At 51.6% G+C, this 19,779-nt stretch overlaps 1 protein-coding gene and 1 long non-coding RNA gene across 11 annotated transcripts in view; one reads left to right on the forward strand and one right to left on the reverse strand.

Moving 5' to 3' along the window:
- Positions 1 to 19,779, forward strand: part of LOC118372004 (tumor protein D54-like) — a 48,900-nt gene that overhangs the window by 22,401 nt on the left and 6,720 nt on the right. For 5 of the 9 annotated variants that reach the window (XM_052481320.1, XM_052481321.1, XM_052481324.1 and 2 more), the window contains 2 exons: positions 10,235 to 10,336; positions 14,419 to 14,445. In XM_052481320.1, coding sequence (XP_052337280.1) covers positions 10,235 to 10,336; positions 14,419 to 14,445 — 129 coding nt within the window. The remainder of the gene's footprint in view (positions 1 to 10,234; positions 10,337 to 14,418; positions 14,446 to 19,779) is intronic. The other 4 variants (XM_052481322.1, XM_035757695.2, XM_035757697.2 and 1 more) reach the window with 1 other exon arrangement.
- On the reverse strand, positions 15,086 to 19,759 carry LOC127912381 (uncharacterized). 2 transcript variants are annotated; one of them, XR_008082150.1, is made up of 6 exons: positions 18,457 to 19,759; positions 17,761 to 18,405; positions 17,675 to 17,717; positions 16,944 to 17,631; positions 15,605 to 15,781; positions 15,440 to 15,561 (listed from the first exon to the last, which is right to left on the reverse strand). It is a non-coding gene; the product is annotated as an uncharacterized LOC127912381 (long non-coding RNA). The 2 variants fall into 2 exon arrangements; XR_008082151.1 differs by lacking the exon at positions 15,440 to 15,561 and adding an exon at positions 15,086 to 15,260 and having other exon boundaries at positions 16,944 to 18,405; positions 18,457 to 19,758.

Genomic DNA, 19,779 nt, shown 5'->3' on the forward strand with positions numbered 1-19,779 from the left:
GTAGTCCTCCTCACTCCCTACTGGGGTTGGTAGTCCTCCTCACCCTACTGGGGTTGGTAGTCCTCCTCACTCCTACTGGGGTTGGTAGTCCTCCTCACTCTACTGTGGGTTGGTAGTCCTCCTCACTCTACTGGGTTGGTAGTCCTCCTCACTCTACTGTGGGTTGGTAGTCCTCCTCACTCTACTGGGTTGGTAGTCCTCCTCACTCCTCCTCACTACTACTGTTGGTAGTCCTCCTCACTCTACTGTGGGTTGGTAGTCCTCCTCACTCTACTGGGGTTGGTAGTCCTCCTCACTCTACTGGGTTGGTAGTCCTCCTCACCCTACTGGGGTTGGTAGTCCTCCTCACTCTAGTCTGTGGGTTGGTAGTCCTCCTCACCCTACTGGGGTTGGTAGTCCTCCTCACCCTACTGTGGGTTGGTAGTCCTCCTCACTCTACTGTGGGTTGGTAGTCCTCCTCACTCTACTGGGTTGGTAGTCCTCCTCACTCTACTGGGTTGGTAGTCCTCCTCACTCTACTGGGGTCCTTGGTAGTCCTCCTCACTCTACTGGGTTGGTAGTCCTCCTCACCTCCTCTACTGGGTTGGTAGTCCTCCTCACCTCTACTGTGGGTTGGTAGTCCTCCTCACTCTACTGGGGTTGGTAGTCCTCCTCACTCTACTGTGGGTTGGTAGTCCTCCTCACTCTACTGGGGTTGGTAGTCCTCCTCACTCTACTACTGGGTTGGTAGTCCTCCTCACTCTACTGGGTTGGTAGTCCTCCTCACTCTACTGGGTTGGTAGTCCTCCTCACTCTACTGGGTTGGTAGTCCTCCTCTGGGTTGGTAGTCCTCCTCACTCTACTGGGTTGGTAGTCCTCCTCACTCTACTGGGTTGGTAGTTGGTAGTCCTCCTCACTCCTACTGTGGGTTGGTAGTCCTCCTCACCCTACTGGGTTGGTAGTCCTCCTCACCCTACTGGGTTGGTAGTCCTCCTCACTGCTACTACTGGGTTGGTAGTCCTCCTCACTCTACTGGGTTGGTAGTCCTCCTCACTCTGGGGTTGGTAGTCTCTACTGGGTTGGTAGTCCTCCTCACTCTACTGGGTTGGTAGTCCTCCTCACTCTACTGTTGGGGTTGGTAGTCCTCCTCACTCTACTGGGGTTGGTAGTCCTCCTCACTCCCTACTGGGTTGGTAGTCCTCCTCACCCCTACTGGGTTGGTAGTCCTCCTCACTCTACTGGGTTGGTAGTCCTCCTCACCCTACTGGGTTGGTAGTCCTCCTCACTCTACTGGGTTGGTAGTCCTCCTCACTCTACTGGGTTCCTCCAGTCCTCCTCACCCTACTGGTAGTCCTCCTCACTCTACTGGGTTGGTAGTCCTCCTCACTCTACTGGGTTGGTAGTCCTCCTCACTCTACTGGGTTGGTAGTCCTCCTCACTCTACTGTGGGTTGGTAGTCCTCCTCACTCTACTGGGGTTGGTAGTCCTCCTCACTCTACTGGGTTGGTAGTCCTCCTCACTCTACTGGGTTGGTAGTCCTCCTCACCTGGGTTGGTAGTCCTACTGGTAGGGTTGGTAGTCCTCCTCACTCCTACTGGGGTTGGTAGTCCTCCTCACCCTACTGGGTTGGTAGTCCTCCTCACCCTACCTCCTCACTCTACTTGGTTGGTAGTCCTCCTCACTCTACTGGGTTGGTAGTCCTCCTCACTCTACTGGGTTGGTAGTCCTCCTCACCCTACTGGGGTTGGTAGTCCTCCTCACCCTACTGTGGGTTGGTAGTCCTCCTCACTCTACTGTGGGTTGGTAGTCCTCCTCACTCTCTGTGGGTTGGTAGTCCTCTCACTGTGGGTTGGTAGTCCTCCTCACTCTACTGGGTTGGTAGTCCTCCTCACCCTACTGGGTTGGTAGTCCTCCTCACTCTACTGGGTTGGTAGTCCTCCTCACTCTACTGGGTTGGTAGTCCTCACTCTACTGGGTTGGTAGTCCTCCTCACTCTACTGGGTTGGTAGTCCTCCTCACTCTACTGGGTTGGTAGTCCTCCTCACTCTACTGGGTTGGTAGTCCTCCTCACTCTACTGGGTTGGTAGTCCTCCTCACTCTACTGGGGTTGGTAGTCCTCCTCACTCTACTGTGGGTTGGTAGTCCTCCTCACTCTACTGGGGTTGGTAGTCCTCCTCACTCTACTGGGTTGGTAGTCCTCCTCACTCTACTGGGGTTGGTAGTCCTCCTCACTCTACTGTGGGTTGGTAGTCCTCCTCACTCTACTGGGGTTGGTAGTCCTCCTCACTCTACTGGGGTTGGTAGTCCTCCTCACTACTGTCCTCCTCACTCTACTGGGGGTTGGTAGTCCTCCTCACTCTACTGGGTTGGTAGTCCTCCTCACTCTACTGTGGGTTGGTTCCTCCTCACCCTACTGGTAGTCCTCCTCACCCCTACTGGGGTTGGTAGTCCTCCTCACCCTACTGGGTTGGTAGTCCTCCTCACCCTACTGGGTTGGTAGTCCTCCTCACTCCCTACTGGGGTTGGTAGTCCTCCTCACTCTACTACTGGGTTGGTAGTCCTCCTACTCCTCACTGGGTTGGTAGTCCTCCTCACTCTACTGGGTTGGTAGTCCTCCTCACTCTACTGGGGTTGGTAGTCCTCCTCACTCTACTGGGGTTGGTAGTCCTCCTCACTCACTGGGGGTTGGTAGTCCTCCTCACTCTACTGGGTTGGTAGTCCTCCTCACTGGGTTGGTAGTCCTCCTCACTCTACTGGGGTCCTCCTCACTCTACTGGGTTGGTAGTCCTCCTCACTCTACTGGGGTTGGTAGTCCTCCTCACTCTAGTCCTCCTCACTCCTACTGGGGTTGGTAGTCCTCCTCACTCTACTGGGGTTGGTAGTCCTCCTCACTCTACTGGGTTGGTAGTCCTCCTCACTCTACTGGGTTGGTAGTCCTCTCACTCTACTGTGGGTTGGTAGTCCTCCTCACCTCTACTGTGGGTTGGTAGTCCTCCTCACCCTACTGGGGTTGGTAGTCCTCCTCACCCTACTGGGGTTGGTAGTCCTCCTCACTCTACTGGGTTGGTAGTCCTCCTCACCCTACTGGGTTGGTAGTCCTCCTCACTCTACTGGGGTTGGTAGTCCTCCTCACCCTACTGGGTTGGTAGTCCTCCTCACTGTGGGTTGGTAGTCCTCCTCACTCTACTGGGTTGGTAGTCCTCCTCACTCTACTGGGGGTTGGTAGTCCTCCTCACTCTACTGGGTTGGTAGTCCTCCTCACTCTACTGGGGTTGGTTGGTAGTCCTCCTCAGTCCTCCCACTACTGGGGTTGGTAGTCCTCCTCACTGGGGTTGGTAGTCCTCCTCACCCTACTGGGGTTGGTAGTCCTCCTCACCCTACTGGGTTGGTAGTCCTCCTCACTCCTCACCCCTACTGGGTTGGTAGTCCTCCTCACTCTACTGGGTTGGTAGTCCTCCTCACTCTACTGGGTTGGTAGTCCTCCTCACTCTACTGGGTTGGTAGTCCTCCTCACTCTACTGGGTTGGTAGTCCTCCTCACTCTACTGGGTTGGTAGTCCTCCTCACTCTACTGGGTTGGTAGTCCTCCTCACCTCTACTGGGTTGGTAGTCCTCCTCACCCTACTGGGTTGGTAGTCCTCCTCACCCTACTGGGTTGGTAGTCCTCCTCACTCTACTGGGTTGGTAGTCCTCCTCACTCTACTGGGTTGGTAGTCCTCCTCACTCTACTGGGTTGGTAGTCCTCCTCACCCTACTGGGTTGGTAGTCCTCCTCACTCAGTCCTCTCACTGGGTTGGTAGTCCTCCTCACCCTACTGGGTTGGTAGTCCTCCTCACCCTACTGAACTCCTACTGGGTTGGTAGTCCTCCTCACCCTACTGGGTTGGTAGTCCTCCTCACCCTACTGGGTTGGTAGTCCTCCTCACCCTACTGGGTTGGTAGTCCTCCTCACCCCTACTGGGTTGGTAGTCCTCCTCACCCCTACTGGGTTGGTAGTCCTCCTCACTCCTACTGTGGGTTGGTAGTCCTCCTCACCCTACTGGGTTGGTAGTCCTCCTCACCCTACTGGGTTGGTAGTCCTCCTCACCCCTACTGGGTTGGTAGTCCTCCTCACCCCTACTGGGTTGGTAGTCCTCCTCACCCCTACTGGGTTGGTAGTCCTCCTCACCCCTACTGGGTTGGTAGTCCTCCTCACTCTACTGGGTTGTCCTCCTCACTCTACTGTAGTCCTCCTCACTCTACTGGGTTGGTAGTCCTCCTCACCCCTACTGGGGTTGGTAGTCCTCCACTCACTGGGGGTTGGTAGTCCTCCTCACTCTACTGGGTTGGTAGTCCTCCTCACCCTACTACTGGGTTGGTAGTCCTCCTCACTCTACTGGGTTGGTAGTCCTCCTCACCCTACTGGGTTAGTCCTCCTCACTCCTACTGTACTCCTACTGGGTTGGTAGTCCTCCTCACCCTACTGGGGTTGGTAGTCCTCCTCACTCTACTGGGTTGGTAGTCCTCCTCACCCTACTGGGTTGGTCCTCCACTCTACTGGGGGTTGGTAGTCCTCCTCACCCTACTGGGTTGGTAGTCCTGGGTTGGTAGTCCTCCTCACTCTACTGGGTTGGTAGTCCTCCTCACCCCTACTGGGTTGGTAGTCCTCCTCACTCAGTCCTCCTCACTCTGGGTTGGTAGTCCTCCTCACCCTACTGGGTTGGTAGTCCTCCTCACCCTACTGGGTTGGTAGTCCTCCTCACCCTACTGGGTTGGTAGTCCTCCTCACCCTACTGGGTTGGTAGTCCTCCTCAGTCCTCCTACTGGGGTTGGTAGTCCTCCTCACCCTACTGGGTTGGTAGTCCTCCTCACCCTACTGGGGTTGGTAGTCCTCCTCACCTCCTCACTCTACTGGGTTGGTAGTCCTCCTCACTCTACTGGGTTGGTAGTCCTCACCTACTGGGTTGGTAGTCCTCCTCACCCTACTGTGGGTTGGTAGTCCTCCTCACTCTACTGGGTTGGTAGTCCTCCTCACTCTACTGGGTTGGTAGTCCTCCTCACTCCTACTGGGGTTGGTAGTCCTCCTCACCCTACTGGGTTGGTAGTCCTCCTCTCTACTCTGGTAGTCTCACTCTACTGGGTTGGTAGTCCTCCTCACTCTACTGGGTTGGTAGTCCTCCTCACCCTACTGGGTTGGTAGTCCTCCTCACCCTACTGGGGTTGGTAGTCCTCCTCACCCTACTGGGGTTGGTAGTCCTCCTCACTCTACTGGGTTGGTAGTCCTCCTCACTCTACTGGGTTGGTAGTCCTCCTCACTCTACTGGGTTGGTAGTCCTCCTCACTCTACTGGGGTTGGTAGTCCTCCTCACTCTACTGGGTTGGTAGTCCTCCTCACTCTACTGGGTTGGTAGTCCTCCTCACCCTACTGGGTTGGTAGTCCTCCTCACTCTACTGGGTTGGGTCCTCCTCACCCTACTGGGTTGGTAGTTGGTAGTCCTCCTCACTCTACTGGGTTGGTAGTCCTCCTCACCCTACTGGGGTTGGTAGTCCTCCTCACTCTACTGGGTTGGTAGTCCTCCTCACTCTACTGGGTTGGTAGTCCTCCTCACTCTACTGGGGTTGGTAGTCCTCCTCACTCTACTGGGGTTGGTAGTCCTCCTCACTCTACTGGGTTGGTAGTCCTCCTCACTCTACTGGGTTGGTAGTCCTCCTCACCCTACTGTGGGTTGGTAGTCCTCACTCCACTGGGTTGGTAGTCCTCCTCACTCTACTGGGTTGGTAGTGGTAGTCCTCCTCACCCTACTGGGTTGGTAGTCCTCCTCACTCTACTGGGTTGGTAGTCCTCCTCACTCTACTGGGTTGGTAGTCCTCCTCACTCTACTGGGTTGGTAGTCCTCCTCACCCTACTGGGTTGGTAGTCCTCCTCACTCTACTGTGGGTTGGTAGTCCTCCTCACTCTACTGGGTTGGTAGTTGGGGTAGTCCTCCTCACTCTACTGGGTTGGTAGTCCTCCTCACTCTGGGTTGGTACTCTACTGGGTTGGTAGTCCTCCTCACCCTACTGTGGGTTGGTAGTCCTCCTCACTCCTACTGGGGTTGGTAGTCCTCCTCACTCTACTGGGGTTGGTAGTCCTCCTCACTCTACTGGGTTGGTAGTCCTCCTCACTCTACTGGGTTGGTAGTCCTCCTCACTCTACTGGGTTGGTAGTCCTCCTCACTCTACTGGGTTGGTAGTCCTCCTCACCCTACTGTGGGTTGGTAGTCCTCCTCACTCTACTGTGGGTTGGTAGTCCTCCTCACTCTACTGTGGGTTGGTAGTCCTCCACTCACTCTACTGTGGGTTGGTAGTCCTCCTCACTCTACTGGGTTGGTAGTCCTCCTCACTCTACTGGGTTGGTAGTCCTCCTCACTCTACTGGGTTGGTAGTCCTCCTCACTCTACTGGGTTGGTAGTCCTCCTCACCTCTACTGGGTTGGTAGTCCTCCTCACTCTACTGGGTTGGTAGTCCTCCTCACTCTACTGTGGGTTGGGTTGGTAGTCCTCCTCACTCTACTGGGGTTGGTAGTCCTCCTCACTCTACTGTGGGTTGGTAGTCCTCCTCACTCTACTGGGTTGGTAGTCCTCCTCACTCTACTGGGGTTGGTAGTCCTCCTCACTCTACTGGGTTGGTAGTTGGTAGTCCTCCTCACTCTACTGTGGGTTGGTAGTCCTCCTCACCCTACTGGGTTGGTAGTCCTCCTCACCCTACTGGGGGTTGGTAGTCCTCCTCACTCTACTGGGTTGGTAGTCCTCCTCACCTACTGGGGTTGGTAGTCCTCCTCACCCTACTGGGTTGGTAGTCCTCCTCACCCTACTGGGGGTTGGTAGTCCTCCTCACCCTACTGGGTTGGTAGTCCTCCTCACTCTACTGGGGTTGGTAGTCCTCCTCACCCTCCTGGTAGTCCTCACTCTACTGGGTTGGTAGTCCTCCTCACTCTACTGGGTTGGTAGTCCTCCTCACTGGGTTGGTAGTCCTCCTCACTCTACTGGGTTGGGTAGTCCTCCTCACTCTACTGGGTTGGTAGTCCTCCTCACTCTACTGGGTTGGTAGTCCTCCTCACCCTACTGGGGTTGGTAGTCCTCCTCACCCTACTGTGGGTTGGTAGTCCTCCTCACCCCTACTGGGGTTGGTAGTCCTCCTCACCCTACTGGGGGTTGGTAGTCCTCCTCTCACCCCTACTGTGGGTTGGTAGTCCTCCTCACCCCTACTGGGTTGGTAGTCCTCCTCACTCTACTGGGGTTGGTAGTCCTCCTCACTCTACTGGGTTGGTAGTCCTCCTCACTCTACTGGGTTGGTAGTCCTCCTCCTCACTCTACTGGGTTGGTAGTCCTCCTCACTCTACTGGGGTTGGTAGTCCTCCTCACTCTACTGGGTTGGTAGTCCTCCTCACTCTACTGGGTTGGTAGTCCTCCTCACTCTACTGGGTTGGTAGTCCTCCTCACCCTACTGGGTAGTCCTCCTCACCCTACTGGGTTGGTAGTCCTCCTCACCCTACTGGGGTTGGTAGTCCTCCTCACCCTACTGTGGGTTGGTAGTCCTCCTCACTCTACTGGGTTGGTAGTCCTCCTCACTCTACTGGGTTGGTAGTCCTCCTCACTCTACTGGGTTGGTAGTCCTCCTCACTCTACTGGGTTGGTAGTCCTCCTCACTCTACTGGGGTTGGTAGTCCTCCTCACTCTACTGGGTTGGTAGTCCTCCTCACTCTACTGGGTTGGTAGTCCTCCTCACTCTACTGGGTTGGTAGTCCTCCTCACTCTACTAGGTTGGTAGTCCTCCTCACTCTACTGGGTTGGTAGTCCTCCTCACTCTACTGGGTTGGTAGTCCTCCTCACTCTACTGGGTTGGTAGTCCTCCTCACTCTACTGGGTTGGTAGTCCTCCTCACCCTACTGGGTTGGTAGTCCTCCTCACTCTACTGGGTTGGTAGTCCTCCTCACCCTACTGGGTTGGTAGTCCTCCTCACCCTACTGGGTTGGTAGTCCTCCTCACTCTACTGGGTTGGTAGTCCTCCTCACCCTACTGAACTCCTACTGGGTTGGTAGTGCTCCTCACTCTACTGGGTTGGTAGTCCTCCTCACCCTACTGGGTTGGTAGTCCTCCTCACCCTACTGGGTTGGTAGTCCTCCTCACCCTACTGAACTCCTACTGGGTTGGTAGTCCTCCTCACCCTACTGGGTTGGTAGTCCTCCTCACCCTACTGAACTCCTACTGGGTTGGTAGTGCTCCTCACCCTACTGGGTTGGTAGTCCTCCTCACTCTACTGGGGTCTCTACTGGGTTGGTAGTCTCTACTGGGTTGGTAGTCCTCCCTCACCCTCTGGGTTGGTACTCCTACTGGGGTTGGTAGTCCTCCTCACCCTACTGGGTTGGTAGTCCTCCTCACCCTACTGGGTTGGTAGTCCTCCTCACCCTACTGGGTTGGTAGTCCTCCTCACCCCTACTGGGTTGGTAGTCCTCCTCACCCTACTGGGTTGGTAGTCCTCCTCACCCTACTGGGTTGGTAGTCCTCCTCACCCTACTGGGTTGGTAGTCCTCCTCACCCTACTGGGTTGGTAGTCCTCCTCACCCTACTGGGTTGGTAGTCCTCCTCACCCTACTGGGTTGGTAGTCCTCCTCACCCTACTGGGTTGGTAGTCCTCCTCACCCCTACTGGGTTGGTAGTCCTCCTCACCCCTACTGGGTTGGTAGTCCTCCTCACCCTACTGGGTTGGTAGTCCTCCTCACTCTACTGGGTTGGTAGTCCTCCTCACCCTACTGGGTTGGTAGTCCTCCTCACCCTACTGGGTTGGTAGTCCTCCTCACTCTACTGGGTTGGTAGTCCTCCTCACCCTACTGGGGTTGGTAGTCCTCCTCACCCTACTGGGTTGGTAGTCCTCCTCACCCTACTGGGTTGGTAGTCCTCCTCACCCTACTGGGTTGGTAGTCCTCCTCACTCTACTGGGTAGTCCTCCTCACCCTACTGGGTTGGTAGTCCTCCTCACTCTACTGGGTTGGTAGTCCTCCTCACTCTACTGGGTAGTCCTCCTCACCCTACTGGGTTGGTAGTCCTCCTCACCCTACTGGGTTGGTAGTCCTCCTCACCCTACTGGGTTGGTAGTCCTCCTCACCCTACTGGGTTGGTAGTCCTCCTCACCCTACTGGGTTGGTAGTCCTCCTCACCCTACTGGGTTGGTAGTCCTCCTCACCCTACTGGGTTGGTAGTCCTCCTCACTCTACTGGGTTGGTAGTCCTCCTCACTCTACTGGGTTGGTAGTCCTCCTCACCCTACTGGGGTTGGTAGTCCTCCTCACCCTACTGGGTTGGTAGTCCTCCTCACTCTACTGGGTTGGTAGTCCTCCTCACCCCACTACTGTGGGTTGGTAGTCCTCCTCACCCTACTGGGTTGGTAGTCCTCCTCACTCTACTGGGTTGGTAGTCCTCCTCACCCTCTACTGGGTTGGTAGTCCTCCTCACCCTACTGGGTTGGTAGTCCTCCTCACTCTACTGGGTTGGTAGTCCTCCTCACCCTACTGGGTTGGTAGTCCTCCTCACCCTACTGGGTTGGTAGTCCTCCTCACCCTACTGGGTTGGTAGTCCTCCTCACCCTACTGGGTTGGTAGTCCTCCTCACCCTACTGGGTTGGTAGTCCTCCTCACTCTACTGGGTTGGTAGTCCTCCTCACTCTACTGGGTTGGTAGTCCTCCTCACCCTACTGGGTTGGTAGTCCTCCTCACTCTACTGGGTTGGTAGTCCTCCTCACCCTACTGGGTTGGTAGTCCTCCTCACCCTACTGTGGGTTGGTAGTCCTCCTCACCCTACTGGGTTGGTAGTCCTCTACTGGGTTGGTAGTCCTCCTCACCTACTGGGGTTGGTAGTCCTCCTCACCTCCCTACTGGGGTTGGTAGTCCTCCTCACCCCTACTGGGTTGGTAGTCCTCCTCACCCTACTGGGTTGGTAGTCCTCCTCACCCCACTGGGTTGGTAGTCCTCCTCACCCTACTGTGGGTTGGTAGTCCTCCTCACCCCACTGGGTTGGTAGATAGGAACTCTTGCTAATTCCTCAGTATTTCTGGAGGGTTTTCCTCAGTATTTCTACATACTTGTTATTCTGCTCTTGTCTGTCAGACTTATTAACCCCTTAGTGGCAAAGAATCTTCCTTCTGCTTGCGACAGAGGCGTAATCTATTCTAAACTAAGTGAGTCCTGTTTTTCAATCATGTTCTAATGATATGTATATTGAGTGTATCTATCCTCTCCCGCCAGGTACAAGAAGACTCAGGAGACCCTGTCTGTGGCGGGACAGAAGACCACTGCTGCCTTCTCCACCATGGGAACTGCCCTCAGCAGGAAACTGGGAGACATGAGGTACAGACCAAGACTCAAAATGGCCGCCCTCAATCCCTTTCTGTAGTGCAGTTTCGGACAACCACGAAGTTGTAAAACCTAGAGGTGTCACCTCAGTCCTCTTTTCCATTAGGTTGCATACGTTTATTTGGTGAGGCCACAACAACCCTCTTTCTGGTGAGAGCTAGTCCCGCCTCCCTAATCTTAGAACACCTGATTCCACTGCACACCTGGGGCCTCATTTTATAACCGTTGGGTCAATTTGACACTCAATATCTGCGTGCTTCCTTTCATGAAAAGACTGCGCACAAATATTGGTTCATAATATACAGCGTATATCTCCTGTTATGAGTCAGACCTGTTGATAAACTGCGCGTGTGTCAACGAGCGTTGTCACGCTAACCTGGAAACGCCCATCATTCACCTTTTTACGATCTGCTCAATCGTGTCGTTTTTTTTTTTGTACTTTGTAAATGTGGAAATTAGGCCAAGCCCCTAGCTAAAGGAGATGGGAATGGTTGAAGGTGATTAAATGTCTTTGTTTGGCGGAACGTTTTCTTTTGCAGTGACCTTTGTTTGTTCCTGACCGTTTTTCTGAAAGACGACGACGATTTGCAAATTTGTTGTGGCCCTGTAAACATTACAAACTTTTTCTCTTTTTTTTTTCCTCGAACAGAAATAAGCTGCACTTGCCCACAAATTCTATAACGTTGTCTGCTCCGGTGGGGGGGGGGGCGGGGACACACTACAGTAGGCCTGTTTACAGTGGTAACCTACCCACTTCAATGCTAAAGATCAACCGTCTGTTCACCTGTTTAAATGAGGTACCGCGCTCCTTTTCAGATGCACAGAGCAAAAAAACTTGAAATTATAATAATAATAGCCTATCTAAGGCTCAATTAAATGATGTGTAATTTATTTTATGGCTACTTCAGGAAGTTGAGGGAGTTATTTTGCAATGGTTATTATATTTTATAAATGAAATATTATCTGTTGGGAGTAATGTCACCTTAAATTATTCATACGTAGCCTATAAACCTCGATGGTAAAGGTGAACTGTTTGTTCTACCGTTGAACTGCACTTCGGATCACAGAGCAAAGCTGATCTATTTACTACTACTAGTGGTTAGAGTGTAGAGGCGACAGGGTAGCCTAGTGGTTAGAGTGTAGAGGCGACAGGGTAGCCTAGTGGTTAGAGTGTAGAGGCGACAGGGTAGCCTAGTGGTTAGAGTGTAGAGGCGGCAGGGTAGCCTAGTGGTTAGAGTGTAGAGGCGGCAGGGTAGCCTAGTGGTTAGAGTGTAGAGGCGACAGGGTAGCCTAGTGGTTAGAGCGTAGAGGCGACAGGGTAGCCTAGTGGTTAGAGCGTAGAGGCGACAGGGTAGCCTAGCGGTTAGAGCGTAGAGGCGACAGGGTAGCCTAGCGGTTAGAGCGTAGAGGCGACAGGGTAGCCTAGCGGTTAGAGTGTAGAGGCGACAGGGTAGCCTAGCGGTTAGAGTGTAGAGGCGACAGGGTAGCCTAGCGGTTAGAGTGTAGAGGCGACAGGGTAGCCTAGCGGTTAGAGTGTAGAGGCGACAGGGTAGCCTAGGGTTAGAGTGTAGAGGCGACAGGGTAGCCTAGCGGTTAGAGTGTAGAGGCGACAGGGTAGCCTAGCGGTTAGAGTGTAGAGGCGACAGGGTAGCCTAGCGGTTAGAGTGTAGAGGCGACAGGGTAGCCTAGCGGTTAGAGCGTAGAGGCGACAGGGTAGCCTAGTGGTTAGAGCGTTCGACTAGTAACCGGAAGGTTGCAAGTTCAAACCCCCGAGCTGACAAGGTACAAATCTGTCGTTCTGCCCCTGAAAAAGGCAGTTAACCCACCTGTTCCTAGGCCGTCATTGAAAATAAGAATTTGTTCTTAACTGACTTGCCTGGTTAAATAAATAAAAAAACTACTGCATAAGTTAGGATGGGATATTTCACTGGTATGAAACCATCTGTCAGAAAAAGGTGAATTTATTCATGTAAATGAGACTGATGCTGATTCCTAAATATTTTACAATGTAAAGATTTTTAAAAATTTTTAAACTCAAATTATTTTTGCTCTTCTCACTAACGGTCAAATAATCGCATTTTTATTATATTTCGTTTTTTATAAAAAATAAAAAATATTAATTGTCATATATTCCTGCAGAAGGCTACTATAGCCTACTTACTGTTGCTTTCTGGGAATGTAATGATTCAAACACTAGACACTGTGCGTGCTCCTGGTCTAAAGGTTTGTGGGAGGATAAGCACATGTTCTTCCCACATGCTCACGTCAAGCTACGATTTTATAAATGACTACTTTTTTTGTGAAAACCGTTGTGGCATATTTTGTGCGTATGCAACATTTATGAATGATTCTCCAGGGCCCTTGATTATCTACAACATTTATGAATGAGGCCCCAGGACCTTGATTAGCTGCAGGATTTATGAATGAGGCCCCCAGGCCCTTGATTAGCTGCAACATTTATGAATGAGGCCCCCAGGCCCTTGATTAGCTGCAACATTTATGAATGAGGCCCCCAGGCCCTTGATTAGCGGCAACATTTATGAATGAGGCCCCCAGGCCCTTGATTAGCTGCAACATTTATGAATGAGGCCCCCAGGCCCTTGATTAGCTGCAACATTTATGAATGAGGCCCCCAGGCCCTTGATTAGCTGCAGGATTTATGAATGAGGCCCCCAGGGCCTTGATTAGCTACAACATTTATGAATGAGGCCCCCAGGCCCTTGATTAGCTGCAGTGTTTGAATGAGGCCCCAGGGCCCTTGATACATTTATGAATGAGGCCCCCAGGCCCTTAATTAGCTGCAGGATTTATGAATGAGGCCCCCAGGACCCTTAATTAGCTGCAACATTTATGAATGAGCCCCCCAGGGACCTTGATTAGCCAGTAGTTTTCCAGGAGGAGTGTTTGGCATCTCTGATGTAGTAAACACTATCTGCGTTTACTCTCCTGGAAGACTTCTGAAGTAGACACTGTAGATTTTACACTAACCCCCCCACCCACCCACCCTCCCAGACTTGACTCATAACCGCCTTTGCCTGCAGTCAATTCCATTTGGTTGCTCCAACTTCAACTAGCCATGGAGGACCATGCTTTTTTACAGCCATGTTATAGATGTCTTGGAATCGAACCAAATGTCTGAAGGCCTTTTTTTAACATATGGTTTGATTCAACACTTTAATAATTTGTTGTAAATAATCCATCCATCCATTCATCTATCACCCTTGTAACATATTATCTCTAGTGTCTACGAGATCTCAGAATATGTCTACTAACTTTAACTATTAATTATTATTATTATTACTATTATTATTAACGTTGTCCAAGTCCACGTTGGCCTTGCAACAGATCCATTACTCTGGCCTTGCAACAGATCCATTACTCTGGCCTTGCAACAGATCCATTACTCTGGCCTTGCAACAGATCCATTACTCTGGCCTTGCAACAGATCCATTACTCTGGCCTTGCAACAGATCCATTACTCTGGCCTTGCAACAGATCCATTACTCTGGCCTTGCAACAATACTCCCTTCCTGCTTGCTCCGTATCAATGTTGCCGCGACAACTCCTTGTTCCTTGGAGGTTTTTGGATTTATTTTTGTCCCGTTGTTTTTGTTATCGTCTGGTCTAAAGTAGTGCACTATATAGGGAATAGGGTGCCATAGGGCTCTGGTCTAAAGTAGTGCACTATATAGGGAATAGGGTGCCATAGGGTTCTGGTCTAAAGTAGTGCACTATATAGGGAATAGGGTGCCATAGGGTTCTGGTCTAAAGTAGTGCACTATATAGGGAATAGGGTGCCATAGGGTTCTGGTCTAAAGTAGTGCACTATATAGGGAATAGGGTGCCATAGGGCTCTGGTCTAAAGTAGTGCACTATATAGGGAATAGGGTGCCATAGGGTTCTGGTCTAAAGTAGTGCACTATATAGGGAATAGGGTGCCATGCCATTTGGGACTTACCCTCTGAAAGCAGCCCCTTGTGTTAAATAGTCTCGCTCTGCTCAGCTCGTTGCTTCTTGTGCCTCACCCTGTGTTTTGTTTCTCTTGTTTTTTTGTAATTGCTGCGTCTGGTCTACAGAGCGCTGCCGTTCTCTAACTCCTTTAGGTAAGACCTACTCTGTGCTGCTGGAACCATCCACTTTACCGACTTCCATCACTTACTATGATCACTTACCGAGAGGTCCTGACTGTTTAATACAACTATAGTCTTTATGCTGCCACTCTGCTTTCTCAAATCAAAATGGATTTGTTCTCAGGCGCCGAATACAACGGGTGTAGACTTAACCGTGACTAGGCATCAGGATAGACAATAATAAGGTATTTGAGGTAGATATATACATGAAGGCAGGGTAAAGTGACCAGGCATCAGGATAGATAATAATAAGGTATTAGAGGTAGATGATGAGAGTAAAATAAAGAACAGAGTAGCAGCGGAGTGTGTGTTTACACTTAGTGGCCAGTTTATTAGGTACACCACCCCTCGTTCACAAAAAATTGATCTCTCCTACAGATAGTGAGTCACGTGGCCGTGGCTATATGAAGCAGGCAGACGGGCATCGAGGCATTCAGTTACTGTTCTATTTGAACGTTTAGAATGGGCTAAACGGATTACCTTAACCACTTTTAGCGTGTTATGGTCGTCTGGGCCAGGCGCCGGTTCCAGTATCTCAGTAACGGCCAGCCTCCTGGGCTTTTCACGCACAACATGTATCTAGGACAGGACTCTCCAACCCTGTTTTCCTGGAGAGCTAGCCTCCTGTAGGTTTTCACTCCAACCCTGTTCCTGGAGAGCTCGCCTACTGTAGGTTTTAACTCCAACCCTGTTCCTGGAGAGCTAGCCTCCTGTAGGTTTTCACTCCAACCCTGTTCCTGGAGAGCTAGCCTCCTGTAGGTTTTCACTCCAACCCTGTTCCTGGAGAGCTGACCTCCTGTAGGTTTTAACTCCAACCCTGTTCCTGGAGAGCTGACCTCCTGTAGGTTTTAACTCCAACCCTGTTCCTGGAGAGCTGACCTCCTGTAGGTTTTCACTCCAACCCTGTTCCTGGAGACCTAGCCTCCTTTAGGTTTTCACTCCAACCCTGTTCCTGGAGACCTAGCCTCCTGTAGGTTTTCACTCCAACCCTGTTCCTGGAGAGCTGACCTCCTGTAGGTTTTAACTCCAACCCTGTTCCTGGAGAGCTGACCTCCTGTAGGTTTTAACTCCAACCCTGTTCCTGGAGAGCTGACCTCCTGTAGGTTTTAACTCCAACCCTGTTCCTGGAGACCTAGCCTCCTGTAGGTTTTCACTCCAACCCTGTTCCTGGAGAGCTGACCTCCTGTAGGTTTTAACTCCAACCCTGTTCCTGGAGAGCTGACCTCCTGTAGGTTTTAACTCCAACCCTGTTCCTGGAGAGCTAGCCTCCTGTAGGTTTTCACTCCAACCCTGTTCCTGGAGAGCTGACCTCCTGTAGGTTTTAACTCCAACCCTGTTCCTGGAGAGCTAGCCTCCTGTAGGTTTTCACTCCAACCCTGTTCCTGGAGAGCTGACCTCCTGTAGGTTTTAACTCCAACCCTGTTCCTGGAGAGCTGACCTCCTGTAGGTTTTAACTCCAACCCTGTTCCTGGAGAGCTGACCTCCTGTAGGTTTTAACTCCAACCCTGTTCCTGGAGAGCTGACCTCCTGTAGGTTTTAACTCCAACCCTGTTCCTGGAGAGCTGACCTCCTGTAGGTTTTAACTCCAACCCTGTTCCTGGAGAGCTGACCTCCTGTAGGTTTTAACTCCAACCCTGTTCCTGGAGAGCTGACCTCCTGTAGGTTTTAACTCCAACCCTGTTCCTGGAGAGCTGACCTCCTGTAGGTTTTAACTCCAACCCTGTTCCTGGAGAGCTGACCTCCTGTAGGTTTTAACTCCAACCCTGTTCCTGGAGAGCTAGCCTCCTGTAGGTTTTCACTCCAACCCTGTTCCTGGAGAGCTGACCTCCTGTAGGTTTTAACTCCAACCCTGTTCCTGGAGAGCTGACCTCCTGTAGGTTTTAACTCCAACCCTGTTCCTGGAGACCTGAGCCTCCTGTAGGTTTTCACTCCAACCCTGTTCCTGGAGAGCTGACCTCCTGTAGGTTTTAACTCCAACCCTGTTCCTGGAGAGCTGACCTCCTGTAGGTTTTAACTCCAACCCTGTTCCTGGAGAGCTGACCTCCTGTAGGTTTTAACTCCAACCCTGTTCCTGGAGAGCTGACCTCCTGTAGGTTTTAACTCCAACCCTGTTCCTGGAGAGCTGACCTCCTGTAGGTTTTAACTCCAACCCTGTTCCTGGAGAGCTGACCTCCTGTAGGTTTTAACTCCAACCCTGTTCCTGGAGAGCTGACCTCCTGTAGGTTTTAACTCCAACCCTGTTCCTGGAGAGCTGGCCTCCTGTAGGTTTTAACTCCAACCCTGTTCCTGGAGAGCTGACCTCCTGTAGGTTTTAACTCCAACCCTGTTCCTGGAGAGCTGACCTCCTGTAGGTTTTAACTCCAACCCTGTTCCTGGAGACCTAGCCTCCTGTAGGTTTTAACTCCAACCCTGTTCCTGGAGAGCTAACCTCCTGTAGGTTTTAACTCCAACCCTGTTCCTGGAGAGCTGACCTCCTGTAGGTTTTAACTCCAACCCTGTTCCTGGAGAGCTGACCTCCTGTAGGTTTTAACTCCAACCCTGTTCCTGGAGAGCTGACCTCCTGTAGGTTTTAACTCCAACCCTGTTCCTGGAGAGCTGACCTCCTGTAGGTTTTAACTCCAACCCTGTTCCTGGAGAGCTGACCTCCTGTAGGTTTTAACTCCAACCCTGTTCCTGGAGAGCTGACCTCCTGTAGGTTTTAACTCCAACCCTGTTCCTGGAGAGCTGACCTCCTGTAGGTTTTAACTCCAACCCTGTTCCTGGAGAGCTGACCTCCTGTAGGTTTTAACTCCAACCCTGTTCCTGGAGAGCTGACCTCCTGTAGGTTTTAACTCCAACCCTGTTCCTGGAGAGCTGACCTCCTGTAGGTTTTAACTCCAACCCTGTTCCTGGAGAGCTGACCTCCTGTAGGTTTTAACTCCAACCCTGTTCCTGGAGAGCTGACCTCCTGTAGGTTTTAACTCCAACCCTGTTCCTGGAGAGCTGACCTCCTGTAGGTTTTAACTCCAACCCTGTTCCTGGAGAGCTGACCTCCTGTAGGTTTTAACTCCAACCCTGTTCCTGGAGAGCTGACCTCCTGTAGGTTTTAACTCCAACCCTGTTCCCGGAGAGCTGACCTCCTGTAGGTTTTAACTCCAACCCTGTTCCCGGAGAGCTGACCTCCTGTAGGTTTTAACTCCAACCCTGTTCCTGGAGAGCTGACCTCCTGTAGGTTTTAACTCCAACCCTGTTCCCGGAGAGCTGACCTCCTGTAGGTTTTAACTCCAACCCTGTTCCTGGAGAGCTGACCTCCTGTAGGTTTTAACTCCAACCCTGTTCCCGGAGAGCTGACCTCCTGTAGGTTTTAACTCCAACCCTGTTCCCGGAGAGCTGACCTCCTGTAGGTTTTAACTCCAACCCTGTTCCTGGAGAGCTGACCTCCTGTAGGTTTTAACTCCAACCCTGTTCCCGGAGAGCTGACCTCCTGTAGGTTTTAACTCCAACCCTGTTCCTGGAGAGCTGACCTCCTGTAGGTTTTAACTCCAACCCTGTTCCTGGAGAGCTGACCTCCTGTAGGTTTTAACTCCAACCCTGTTCCTGGAGACCTAGCCTCCTTTAGGTTTTCACTCCAACCCTGTTCCTGGAGAGCTGACCTCCTGTAGGTTTTAACTCCAACCCTGTTCCCGGAGAGCTGACCTCCTGTAGGTTTTAACTCCAACCCTGTTCCTGGAGAGCTGACCTCCTGTAGGTTTTAACTCCAACCCTGTTCCTGGAGAGCTGACCTCCTGTAGGTTTTAACTCCAACCCTGTTCCTGGAGACCTAGCCTCCTTTAGGTTTTCACTCCAACCCTGTTCCTGGAGAGCTGACCTCCTGTAGGTTTTAACTCCAACCCTGTTCCCGGAGAGCTGACCTCCTGTAGGTTTTAACTCCAACCCTGTTCCCGGAGAGCTGACCTCCTGTAGGTTTTAACTCCCCTGTTCCAACCCTGTTCCTGGAGAGCTGACCTCCTGTAGGTTTTAACTCCAACCCTGTTCCCGGAGAGCTGACCTCCTGTAGGTTTTAACTCCAACCCTGTTCCCGGAGAGCTGACCTCCTGTAGGTTTTAACTCCAACCCTGTTCCCGGAGAGCTGACCTCCAACAGTGGTGTGCAGAACGGCATCGGTCCTTGTCACGGGATTGGCTATTGCAGCAGACGACCACACCTGGTTCCACTACTATCCTCTACAAACAAGAAGAAGCAGGTCTAGTCGGACACGCCATCACCAACACTGGACAGAAGAGTGGAAAAATATTGCCTGGTCTGACGAATCCTAGTTCCTTTTGTGTCAAGCTGATGGCAGAGTCAAGATTTTGTGTAAGCAGCATGAGTCCGTGGCTCCATCCTGGCTGGTGTCAACGGTACAGGCTGGTGGGCACACGTTAGGTCCCTTGATACCAATTGAGCAATGTTTCCATACCCCGAAGAATTCAGGCTGTACTGGATGCAAAGGGGTGTCCGACCCAGTGCTAGATGGGTGTACCTAATAAACTGGCCACTGAGTTTATGGTCTTGTGAGTGTGCAGATAGTCTGAGTAACCAATGAACTATTTAGCAGTTTTCTGAATATTTAACTTTTACCCTCCTAGCCATAAGATTGTAATCCCAGAGCCAATGCTCTGGTACCATTCAGTTTAATTTTCTTTGAAAGATACATTTCAAATCAAATCAAATTTTATTTGTCACATACACATGGTTAGCAGATGTTAGTGCGAGTGTAGTGAAATGCCTGTGCTTCTAGTTCCTTCAGGTTCTGATTTAATTAATTACTTTATTATTTAAGAGGAGTTCAGTTCATATAAATTAATTCCCTGCATATTTGAATGATTAATTACCGGAGTGGCCTAAGGCACTGCATCTCGGTGCAAGAGGCTTCACTACAGTCCCTGGTTCGAATCCAGGCTGTATCACATCTGGCGCCGTGATCAGGAGTCCCATAGGGTGGCGCACAATTGGCCCAGCGTCGTCCGGGTTTGGCCGGGGTAGTCCGTCCATTGTAAATAAGAATTTGTTCTTTTAACTGACTTGCCTAGTTAAAATAAATGTTAAAAATGATTAACCTGCAGTAACCACCAGATGGCAGTATCCTCTTTGCACTGACTGACTGACTGACTTGACTGCAGTCCCACTGTGTGTGTGTGTGTGTGTGTGTGTGTGTGTGTGTGTGTGTGTGTGTGTGACTGCTCCAGTGGTGGGCCCGGCTTTGGGCCTGCCTCGTTGCTTTAATAACCCTCTTCTCCGCTTGGCTCCTAATCACTTCTTTGTCTCCCTCCTTTTTAACGCTTACAA

The sequence above is a fragment of the Oncorhynchus keta genome, chromosome 27 (genome assembly GCF_023373465.1).
Source record: "Oncorhynchus keta strain PuntledgeMale-10-30-2019 chromosome 27, Oket_V2, whole genome shotgun sequence".
NCBI lineage: Eukaryota > Metazoa > Chordata > Actinopteri > Salmoniformes > Salmonidae > Oncorhynchus > Oncorhynchus keta.